General features: G+C 42.5%; 1 protein-coding gene across 1 annotated transcript; it reads right to left on the bottom strand.

Moving 5' to 3' along the window:
- Window positions 1-9,745: 9,745 nt before the first annotated feature.
- On the bottom strand, window positions 9,746-12,059 carry LOC134303416 (uncharacterized). The gene is made up of 2 exons (XM_062988826.1): window positions 11,055-12,059; window positions 9,746-10,332 (listed from the first exon to the last, which is right to left on the bottom strand). The coding sequence occupies exons 1-2, from the start codon at window positions 12,015-12,017 to the stop codon at window positions 10,234-10,236; spliced, it is 1,062 nt and encodes a 353-aa protein (XP_062844896.1). The 5' UTR covers window positions 12,018-12,059; the 3' UTR covers window positions 9,746-10,233.
- Between the last annotated feature and the right edge of the window lie 515 nt (window positions 12,060-12,574).

Genomic DNA, 12,574 nt, shown 5'->3' with positions numbered 1-12,574 from the left:
ACCCGCTTGACCGGCACACGGCAATCGCACTCGCATTTTCTCCGGAAATGCACATCTCTAGTTATTAGTGTGATTGCAGAATGCAAGCACACTATTGTTATCCGTAAGTCATATTATTATTATTATTTTTAATTTTATTAGTGTGATTGCAGAATGCAAGCACACTATTAGTGTGTTTTTATTGTTATTTTCGTTTTCAATATATTATTATTATTCTGCCCGTTTTTTGTCCGTGCTTCTTCTCCTGCAGTTTTCGAGATATCGACCCCGTTCCAGCGCCAAATCGTCTGGCCCATACGGGAATAGAGCGCTTGTATACAGCTTTTGGATCGAACCAACACTGTGGGCACAGTGCCCGTTTTAAGGTGCCCGTTTTTCCCCATTGACTCCCATTCATTTTGAAATGAATTTCGAGCTATCAACGCCGTTCCAACCCTTGATCGACCAGGTCATTAATTAGCGCCCAAATCCAAAAAATCATCTGGATACGCCCATCCGTGTGGCATTTATGCCCGTTTTTGGACAAAAATCTTGACACCTTTGGCTTTCCACAGAACGTCAACGTGATGACGTAGACGGCATCTTCAGGCCGTTCTGAGAATAGCAAATGGCGGCCGCCAAAAAATCTGACTTATTTTGGTCTGTAACTAAAGTATTAGTGATTTTTAAGATGAAAACGCTGCACAGAATGAAATTATAGTGCAGTTAGACTTTGCAGTGAGCGTCATATCGTTCGCGTTGCAACAGAAAAAAAGATATTTATATCCGTTAGCTTCAAGGCTAACGGATGCATTGAAATCAATGGGAATTGCTAAATGCTAAAAGAGGGACCGAAGTCTGAGTGCACTATGCCTGAAAGCTGTAAATGAGACACAGCCGATCATAGATTGCGCAATACCATGGCCCCTACAGTGATAATCACATGTAAATGAATGAGTACTGATTTGTAAGCAGTACAAACGTGCAGAAATGCATTTTTTTACAGGTTTGGCTTTTCAAACACACCCAGAGTGAACTTGTGCTCACACCACAGCTTGTGCACAGATACAGTGGCCTGTCTGGGAGAAAGTATTCACACCCCACGCACCGCACCACTTCTAAACGCATGCGCGCCCCCGACCTGCGCACGCCCGCCGACCGGCACACGGCAATCACACTCGCATTTTCTCCGGAAATGCACTCTCTAGTTATTTTTATTATTATTATTCCACCCGTTTTTTGTCCGCGCTTCTTCTTTCGCAGTTTACGAGATATCGACCCCGTTCCAGCGCCAAAACCGGCCCATACGGGAATGGACTGCTTGTATACAACTTTTTGATCCGCCCGCCCGTTCACCCGCCACGCCCGCTTTTGTAGCATTTTTTGGTCCCATTGACTTCCATTTATTTTTGTTTGAATGGTTGTTCAATGGTTATTTCTGTAACATTTATGTAACCTATAAGAGCCCCATTCACTTTCATTCATTTTTTGGAAATTTGAGATATCAACGCTGTTCCAACTCTAAATCATAAAGCCCACTGATGACACCCCAACATGGGTACAACATGGGGATTCGAACTCATGCCCACCTGCCACGCCCGTTTTTCTGCTTCATTCACTTCCATTCTCTTTTCTGAAGTTTGAGATATCAACGCCGTTCCAACTCTAAATCGTAAATCCCAATGATGTTACCCTGACTCAGATACAGCATGGGGATTCGAACCCACGCCCACCTGCCACACCCGTTTTTTGGCTTCATTCACTTCCATTCATTTTTTGAAAGTTCGAGATATAAACGCCGTTCCAACTCTAAATCGTAAAGCCCACTGATGTAACCCCGACTTGAGTACAGCATGGGGATTCGAACCCACGCCCACCTGCCACTCCCGTTTTTCAGTCCCATTCACTTCCATTCATTTTTTGAAAGTTCGAGATATCAACGCCGTTCCGACTTAACATCGTAAAGCCCACTGATGTAACCCAGACTCAGAAACAGCATGGAGATTCGAACCCATGCCCACCTGCCACTCCCGTTTTTCAGCCCCATTCACTTCCATTCATTTTTTGAAAGTTTGAGATATCAACGCCGTTCCAATTCTAAATCGTAAAGCCCACTGATGACACTCCGACTTGGATAAGGCATTGGGATATGCGCACCTGCTTATGCGCTGCACCGCAATCACACTTGCATTTTCTCCGGAAATGCACTCTCTAGTTGTTATTGTGTTCATCATTGTTGTAATTTCTGGTAATTTTGTGAATGCAAATGTTGGTATTTTGTAAATTCAAGTTTTTCTTTACATTTTTCTTATAACACTAGAGAGTACTGAAGCAGCGACATCACCGATTCTCTCCCCTCCACTGTTCCGTCAGCCCTCCCCTACAGCTACAATGGGTAATGTGCAATTTAAATTACAAAGGGTAATGTGGATTTCTGGGCAATTTTACAAAGGGTAATGTGCATTATAAAACGGATAGTTCCAGTCTTAAAATCTGATTGGCTGAGCCGCGTTCGAAGCCGTTGTAAAATCCCCGATAAACGCACACCTAGGACCACCTCACATCATTCCATATTAATACGCCACTGAAAAGAAAAAGTTAATGTTATTTTCGCCCTCATGTTGCCTAGCAACACTGTTAATCGAACTACCTGGCGTTGCGGAAGAATGCTTTATTGTAAGTTTATACACAATAAATACATTTATGAATTAAACATTGTTGTATTTATTGTATTTTATGTTGACCGCCGTTTTATAAAAGCAATAAGCCACTCGAGACCGTGCGTTACTGCTATGATTTTAGCACGGGGAAAGAAGTTTTAGGCACTCCGCTTCGCGACGTGCCAAAAACATCATCCCCGTGCTAAAATCACAGTAACGCACGGCCTCTCGTGGCTTATTGCTTTAATTTACCACCAGCTTGTTACTGAACAGAAAGTCTATTTTTGTGTTATTGTTATTGTGTTCATCATTGTTGTAATTTCTGGTAATTTTGTGAATGCAAATGTTGGTATTTTGTAAATTCAAGTTTTTCTTTACATTTTTCTTATAACACTAGAGAGTACTGAAGCAGCGACACCACCGATTCTCTCACCTCCACTGCTCCATCAGCGCTCCCCTACAGCTGCAATAGGTAATGTGCAATTTAAATTACAAAGGGTAATGTGCATTATAAAACGGATAGTTCCTTTCTTAAAATCTGATTGGCTGAGCCGCGTTCGAAGCCGTTGTAAAATTCCCGATAAACGCTAAGAGAAATTACCCCCCTTTTTCTTCGTCATATTGAAATGAACCCTCCTGTTTGATCCTTTCATATTACCCCCACTCCCTGAATCCTACACACACACCCAATCCTGTCTACCCACACCTAATTGTGTTATAAAGCCCAAAGCCCTTTTGTTCACACTTGTCCTATATCTCCTGTATCACCCACCATAAAACCAACACCCTTCAAGTAACCCCCTCCCCGATCGCCCTTCTTCGATCCTTGTCTCCTGTATTACCCACAATAAAACCAACACCCCTCCAGTACCCCCCTCCCTGATCACCCCTCTTTATCTTCCTTATGAATCCTCCCCTCATTTCTAATGTATATAAAGTCTCCCTAGATTTTGCCTAGTCAGATTTTCTGCCGGTCTTGCAAGCTGTGCCCATACGCCTGTATGTGTTAATAAACGACTCTACTCCTGAAGACTGGCGGTCTCCTGGCTCCTGAATTTTGCTGAATTTCTAACACACCTAGGACCACCTCACATCATTCCATATTAATACGCCACTGAAAAGAAAAAGTTTATGTTATTTTCGCCCTCATGTTGCCTAGCAACACTGTTAATCGAACTACCTGGCGTTGCGGAAGAATGCTTTATTGTAAGTTTATACACAATAAATACATTTATGAATTAAACATTGTTGTATTTATTGTATTTTATGTTGACCGCCGTTTTATAAAAGCAATAAGCCACTCGAGACCGTGCGTTACTGCTATGATTTTAGCACGGGGAAAGACGTCATCCCCGTGCTAAAATCACGTGCTAAAAAAACGTCATCCCCGTGCTAAAGTCACTGTAACGCACGGCCTCTCGTGGCTTATTGCTTTAATTTACCACCAGCTTGTTACTGAACAGAAAGTCTATTTTTGTGTTATTGTTATTGTGTTCATCATTGTTGTAATTTCTGGTAATTTTGTAAATGCAAATGTTGGTATTTTGTAAATTCAAGTTTTTCATTAAATTTTTCTTATAACACTAGAGAGTACTGAAGCAGCGACACCACCGATTCTCTCACCTCCACTGCTCCGGCAGCCCTCCCCTACAGCTGCAATAGGTAATGTGCAATTTAAATTACAAAGGGTAATGTGGATTTCTGGGCAATTTTACAAATGGTAATGTGCATTATAAAACGGATAGTTCCGGTCTTAAAATCTGATTGGCTGAGCTGCGTTCGAAGCCGTTGTAAAATCCCCGATAAACGCACACCTAGGACCACCTCACATCATTCCATATTAATACGCCACTGAAAAGAAAAAGTTAATGTTATTTTCGCACTCATGTTGCCTAGCAACACTGTTAATCGAACTACCTGGCGTTGCGGAAGAATGCTTTATTGTAAGTTTATACACAATAAATACATTTATGAATTAAACATTGTTGTATTTATTGTATTTTATGTTGACCGCCGTTTTATAAAAGCAATAAGCCACTCGAGACCGTGCGTTACTGCTATGATTTTAGCACGGGGAAAGACGTCATCCCCGTGCTAAAATCACGTGCTAAAAAAACGTCATCCCCGTGCTAAAGTCACAGTAACGCACAGCCTCTCGTGGCTTATTGCTTTAATTTACCACCAGCTTGCTACTGAACAGAAAGTCTATTTTTGTGTTATTGTTATTGTGTTCATCATTGTTTTAATTTTGTGAATGCAAATGTTGGTATTTTGTAAATTCAAGTTTTTCTTTACATTTTTCTTATAACACTAGAGAGTACTGAAGCAGCGGCAGCACCGATTCTCTCACCTCCACTGCTCCGGCAGCGCTCCCCTACAGCTGCAATAGGTAATGTGCAATTTAAATTACAAAGGGTAATGTGGATTTCTGGGCAATTTTACAAAGGGTAATGTACAATTTACCACCAGCTTGTTACTGAACAGAAAGTCTATTTTTGTGTTATTGTTATTGTGTTCATCATTGTTGTAATTTCTGGTAATTTTGTAAATGCAAATGTTGGTATTTTGTAAATTCAAGTTTTTCTTTACATTTTTCTTATAACACTAGAGAGTACTGAAGCAGCGACACCACCGATTCTCTCACCTCCACTGCTCCGGCAGCGCTCCCCTACAGCTGCAATAGGTAATGTGCAATTTAAATTACAAAGGGTAATGTGGATTTCTGGGCAATTTTACAAAGGGTAATGTACAATTTACCACCAGCTTGTTACTGAACAGAAAGTCTATTTTTGTGTTATTGTTATTGTGTTCATCATTGTTGTAATTTCTGGTAATTTTGTAAATGCAAATGTTGGTATTTTGTAAATTCAAGTTTTTCTTTACATTTTTCTTATAACACTAGAGAGTACTGAAGCAGCGACACCACCGATTCTCTCACCTCCACTGCTCCGTCAGCCCTCCCCTACAGCTGCAATAGGTAATGTGCAATTTAAATTACAAAGGGTAATGTGGATTTCTGGGCAATTTTACAAAGGGTAATGTACAATTTACCACCAGCTTGTTACTGAACAGAAAGTCTATTTTTGTGTTATTGTTATTGTGTTCATCATTGTTGTAATTTCTGGTAATTTTGTGAATGCAAATGTTGGTATTTTGTAAATTCAAGTTTTTCTTTACATTTTTCTTATAACACGAGAGTACTGAAGCAGCGACACCACCGATTCTCTCACCTCCACTGCTCCATCAGCGCTCCCCTACAGCTGCAATAGGTAATGTGCAATTTAAATTACAAAGGGTAATGTGCATTATAAAACGGATAGTTCCTTTCTTAAAATCTGATTGGCTGAGCCGCGTTCGAAGCCGTTGTAAAATTCCCGATAAACGCTAAGAGAAATTACCCCCCTTTTTCTTCGTCATATTGAAATGAACCCTCCTGTTTGATCCTTTCATATTACCCCCACTCCCTGAATCCTACACACACACCCAATCCTGTCTACCCACACCTAATTGTGTTATAAAGCCCAAAGCCCTTTTGTTCACACTTGTCCTATATCTCCTGTATCACCCACCATAAAACCAACACCCTTCAAGTAACCCCCTCCCCGATCGCCCTTCTTCGATCCTTGTCTCCTGTATTACCCACAATAAAACCAACACCCCTCCAGTACCCCCCTCCCTGATCACCCCTCTTTATCTTCCTTATGAATCCTCCCCTCATTTCTAATGTATATAAAGTCTCCCTAGATTTTGCCTAGTCAGATTTTCTGCCGGTCTTGCAAGCTGTGCCCATACGCCTGTATGTGTTAATAAACGACTCTACTCCTGAAGACTGGCGGTCTCCTGGCTCCTGAATTTTGCTGAATTTCTAACACACCTAGGACCACCTCACATCATTCCATATTAATACGCCACTGAAAAGAAAAAGTTAATGTTATTTTCGCCCTCATGTTGCCTAGCAACACTGTTAATCGAACTACCTGGCGTTGCGGAAGAATGCTTTATTGTAAGTTTATACACAATAAATACATTTATGAATTAAACATTGTTGTATTTATTGTATTTTATGTTGACCGCCGTTTTATAAAAGCAATAAGCCACTCGAGACCGTGCGTTACTGCTATGATTTTAGCACGGGGAAAGACGTCATCCCCGTGCTAAAATCACGTGCTAAAAAAACGTCATCCCCGTGCTAAAGTCACTGTAACGCACGGCCTCTCGTGGCTTATTGCTTTAATTTACCACCAGCTTGTTACTGAACAGAAAGTCTATTTTTGTGTTATTGTTATTGTGTTCATCATTGTTGTAATTTCTGGTAATTTTGTAAATGCAAATGTTGGTATTTTGTAAATTCAAGTTTTTCTTTAAATTTTTCTTATAACACTAGAGAGTACTGAAGCAGCGGCAGCACCGATTCTCTCACCTCCACTGCTCCGGCGACGGCGACGGCAGCGACGTCAGCCCTACCGTACGGCTGCAATAGGTAATGTGCAATTTAAATTACAAAGGGTAATGTACAATTTACCACCAGCTTGTTACTGAACAGAAAGTCTATTTTTGTGTTATTTAGTGTGATTGCGCAATAGCGATCACACTTCTTATTATTATTCTACCCATTTTTTTGTCCGTTTCTTCGTGCACAATTTTCGATATTGACCCCGTTCCTACACCAAATCGCCCGGCCTGTTGGTGTGACAAGTGCTTTTATATAGCTTTCTGATCCGCCCGCCACGCCCGCTATTGTAGCTTTTTTTTTTTTTTTGTGCCTCATTGACTTCCATTCATTTTTTTTTTACATTTTGAGATATCGACGCGGTTCCAACTCTAAATCGTCCAGCTTGTTAATGCCACCACTTCTTGAAAAAAGCTTTAGGATCGTCCCGCCTGTTCGCCCGCCACGCCCGACTTTTACAGTGTTTTAACCTTTTTCAGCTCCATTTACTTCCATTCATTTTTTAAAAGATTGAGATATTAACGCCGTTCCTAACCCTAACCCTCTAAATTGCACAGCCCACTTGACACCCTGACTTGGGTACAGCATGGGTATTCAAACCAATGCCCACCTGCCACGCCCGGTTTTTGGTCCTATTCACTTCCATTCATTTTTTTAATGTTTGAAATACCAATGCCGTTCCAACTCTGAATCGTAAAGCCCACTGATGACACCCTGACCTGGGTACAGCATGGGGATACGAACCCATGCCCACCTGCCATGCCCATTTTTATATCCCATTCACTTCCATTTATTTTTTGAAAGTTCGAGATATCAGCATAGTTCCAGCTTCAAATTGTCAGGCCCACAGCTCTATTCGAAGAAAATTTTGCTCCCCTGCTTGATACAGTTGTATCCTATTTAGAGAGATGGGCCGCCCTCCCCCTGTCTCTTATTGGAAGCATTCATTTGATTAAAATGAAACTACTACCTAAATTTTTGTACATGTTCCGGCACATCCCAATCCAGTTAAATAAAGCATTTTTTTTTATAAATTGGACAGCATACTTACTTCCTTTATTTGGAGAAATAAACCTCCACGCTTGAAAAAAACTTCTCTTCAACTTCAAAAGTCTGAAGGTGGATTGGCCCTACCAAACTTTCGTCATTACTACTGGGCTTGTAATATTCAGAAACTTATTTACTGGACCAAGGGTTGTTCATCCAATGATGTCCCGCCATGGATACAACTCGAACTGTCTTCGTCAAGACATTCTCTCCACGCCATAGTTTGTTCCCAGCTTCCCATGCCGGCCAACTCTTTCCCCACTAACCCAGTGGTTCGGGACTCTATCAAGATCTGGCTCCAGTTTAGGAACCATTTTGATTTCCGTGGGGGTGCAGTTTGGACCCCTATTGTGGGTAATCACCAGTTTTTGCCATCCTGCACAGATCATACCTTTCGGGTGTGGTCTGAGAAGGGCATTGCAACCATTAGTGACCTGTACTCAGGAGTGTTTATGTCAGTCACAGATCTGAGGATGAAGTTTGATCTGCTTTTTTCAAATTAGACATTTTGTACAGCATCTTTTTCCTCACTTTCCCAATCGCCCACCCGAATCTAAAACCGATCACTTGCTTGCTCTGGACCCAACTCAAGCGAAGCTAATTTCAACCATTTATAACATAACTGGCACTTTGAGTAGTGGCCCTACTAACTCTTCAATAAATTCTTGGGAACAGGATCTAGGCATACCTATCACTGAAGGTCAGTGGGATCTTATTTTAAAAAGGGTACACTCATCATCCATCTGTGCTAGACACTGCCTGTTACAATTTAAAGTGGTACACAGCAGTGGTGTATAGTAACGAAGTAATAATACTTTGTTACAGTACTTAAGTAGTTTTCTGGAGTATCTGTACTTTACTGGAGTATAAAAAATATCGTTAACTTTCACTTTTACTTTACTACATTTCCTAAAGAAATTGTGTACTTTTACTCTGATACATTTGCCGTATCTGCGCTTGTAAATTAGATCGGTTGCTAAACACATTAATGCGCATGTGTAAACAAACAGAGTGAAGCGCATCGTTCACCCAAAGATTCTGAAATATCAGCATTTCAGAATCTCCCCGTCCAACACACTGATGTAAGTTAAGAATGATTAACAAAGTAAATCCAGAGCATCATTGTTTATTATTATTATTTAACATTATTCAGATATCTAGCTACCATTTTCGATTACATTTGAACCACAAATATAATGTTTCTACGGAGCCCCTAAGGTGACATCCCATAGAAAAAAAAATTACGCGTGGTCACGACTTAGTAAGGAGTGGGAATGAGATCGTGGCCATGACTTAAAAAGGTTGAAACAGTTGAATATTGTTTACTTTCTTGACTATCGTGTCAATAAACAGAACGGACGATTAAAGAATTGTACTTGCTTACTTTACATTTATTACATCTACAACAGTAGCGAACATTAACATGTGTATAAACATTACTATGACAACCCACATCTGTGTGTGCGTCGCTTTAACAGTTCCGTACTGAAACATACAACCATCACACGTTCCATACATTAACACATGTTGTTAGCCGTGGATTGATTGTTTTGGAGCCTTGATGTAATATGCAGTCTCCCTCCTGGGTGTAACACATGATCACACCATATTCAAATCAAATCAAGGTTTATTTGTCACATACATGGTCATACACAGTACAACTGGCAGTGAAATGCTTTAGTGACTGCTCCGCCACAGTAATTACAAAACTACAAAATAGTTAAAAAATATATTATACAACAAAATATAAAAAGTTTTTAAAAGTAAGAGTTTAGGACATTAGAAAAATTAACAATATAATTAAAAAGAGCAATTTAAAGTAAAGTGAACATCAGAAGAATTACAATATAATTACAAGGGGCAGTTTAAAGTGAACAAGTGTGTAAAGTGACAAGTAGTGCAGAAACTGTGCAACATGATGCTACATAATGCTATACAGATGTGATAAATAATAAATACACAATACTAATCTATACATATACATACATATACACATAAAACAGTATACACGCATATACTTATATACACATACATATGTCCACATATATACACATACATACACATATAAATTAGATTGTGCACATTGTGTAAATGGTCCTAAATGCTGTTTTCGTTGAGGACACGAATAGCTTGTGGGAAAAAGCTTCTTCTCATCCTCTCCGTTTTGGCTTTTAGAGCACGAAAACGCCTCCCAGACTGTAACAAAGAAAACAGTCCATTACTGGGATGACTGGGGTCCTTTACTATCCTCCTGGCCCTTGTCCAGCACCGTTTCCTGTATATGGACTGCAGGTCAGGAAGCTCAGTCCGGATTATGCGCTCAGCTGAACGCACCACCCTTTGTAGAGCCGCCTATCCTGCTTGGTGCTGTTTCCGAACCAGGTTGTGATGTTTCCCGTTATGATGGATTCAATGGTGCAGGTGTAGAAGTTACGAAGCACCTTGGATGGTAGTTTGAAGTCCCTTAAGCGTCTGAGGTGATAGAGACGCTGACGGGCCTTCTTTGCCAGCGCAGTGGTGTGGCAGGACCATGACAGGTCCTCAGAGATGTGAACTCCAAGGTACTTGAAACTGTCTACTCTTTCCACTGCGGTGCCACTGATCATAACGGGGTGATAGTTCCTCTCCTGCTTTCTGCTGCAGTCCACTATCAGCTCCTTTGTCTTGCTGACGTTGAGGAGGAGATTGTTGTCCTGGCACCAGTCCTCCAGGTGTTTAATCTCCTCTAGGTAGGCCCTCTCATCGTTGTTAGAGATCAGGCCCACCACAACAGTGTCGTCAGCAAACTCGACAATGGTGGTAGAGCTGGAAGTGGCCACACAGTCATGTGTGTACAGCGAGTACAGCAGGGGGCTCAGGACACAGCCCTGGGGGGCGCCAGTGCTAAGGGTGAGTGTGGGTGAGATGTGTTTACCTACCCGCACAGCTTGTGTTCTGTCCGTCAAAAAGTTAGAGATCCAGTGACACAAGGATGGATGAAGTCCCAGGTTCTCCAACTTGATGGTTAGTGTAGAGGGGATAATCGTGTTAAATGCTGAGCTGTAGTCAACAAACAGCATTTTAACATAATTACTCCTCCCAGCGTCCAGGTGTGTTAATGTGGTGTGAAGGAGGTAGGTGATGGCATCATCTGTGGAACGGTTGTGGCGGTATGCAAACTGTAAAGGGTCCATAGAGTCCGGAAGTGATGAAGTGATGAAGTCTCTGATGATCCTCTCGAAGCACTTCATCACAACTGATGTCAGGGCCACTGGGCGAAAGTCATTGAGGCAGGCTGGCTGGTTCTTCTTCGGGACTGGAACGATGACGGACTGTTTGAAGCACGCTGGTACGATGCACTGGGTCAGGGACAGGTTGAAGATCACCGTGAACACCGGTGCTAGCTGGTCCGCGCAGGCTTTGATGACTCGGCCGGCGATCCCGTCCGGTCCTGCTGCTCTCCTGGTGTTCACTCTCCTGAAAGCTCTCCGTACATCACTCTCCCTGATGATGAGGGGTCTCTGCGTCCCGACGAGCTCCGTCTGCATGCTGGTCACACCGGTAGCGCTGATAGCATCATTAGCGCTGTTAGCGTTGCCGGCTGCAGCCTCGAAGCGAGCGTAGAAAGTGTTCAGCTCGGTTGCCAGAGACGCGTCCGCACTCACCAGTCTGGAGGGTGGGCTTCTGTAGTCCGTGATGGTCCGTAGTCCCTGCCACAGGGTTCTAGAGTCACTCTGCTGGAACTGTGTCTCTATTTTCTCCCCGTAGCGCCGCTTCGCCTCTTTCACCGCTCGCCGTACTCCGTAAGACGCAGCTTTATATTCCTCCATGTTACCGCTGATGAGCCCCGCGCTGTAGGCAGCGGTGCGAGAGTTCAGAGCGTCGCGGACGGTTTTATTCATCCACGGCTTCTGGTTGGGAAAAGTTTTCACTACGGTTTTCTCCACCGTATCGTCCACCAGTTTCCCAACCAATCCCACAACCGCTTCCGTAAACACGCTGACGTCATCAGCGGAGCTCTCTCGGAACATATCCCAGTCTGCATCATCCAGAGCGTCCTGCAAGGCAGCCACCGATTGGTCCGTCCAGCGCGTGTGACCTCCCTCTGAACCGGAACCTCCTGTTTCAGCCTTTGTTTATATTTAGGCATGAGAAAGATGGCGGCGTGGTCTGATTTTCCAAACGGTGGGTGAGATTGTGCCTTATAACTGTCTTTATACGGAGTGTAACAATGATCCAGTGTCCGTTTCCCTCTGGTGGGGCAGGTGATGTGCTGGTAAAAGTTCGGCACTGCACGTTTGAGGTTAGCGCTGTTAAAATCACCAACCACAATAAGCGCAGCATCCTGGTGATGAGTCTGAAACTGTGTGTGTGTGTCATGAAGTTCACACAGTGCAGTGTCTGTGTTCGCCCGAGGTGGAATATAAACGGTGCTGACAATGACCGAAGTAAATTCCCG

Source organism: Trichomycterus rosablanca, chromosome 26 (assembly GCF_030014385.1).
Source record: "Trichomycterus rosablanca isolate fTriRos1 chromosome 26, fTriRos1.hap1, whole genome shotgun sequence".
Taxonomy (NCBI): domain Eukaryota; kingdom Metazoa; phylum Chordata; class Actinopteri; order Siluriformes; family Trichomycteridae; genus Trichomycterus; species Trichomycterus rosablanca.
The sequence above is the reverse complement of the archived record's forward strand: the minus strand, read 5'-3'. Positions and strand labels throughout refer to the sequence as shown.

Coding starts and splice junctions, on each gene's coding strand:
- LOC134303416 (XM_062988826.1), bottom strand. CDS start 12,017: ATGAATAAAACCGTCCGCGACGCTCTGAACTCTCGCACCGCTGCCTAC. Junction 10,333..11,054: donor ACAGAACACAAGCTGTGCGG/GTAGGTAAACAC, acceptor TCTTTGTTACAG/TCTGGGAGGCGTTTTCGTGC.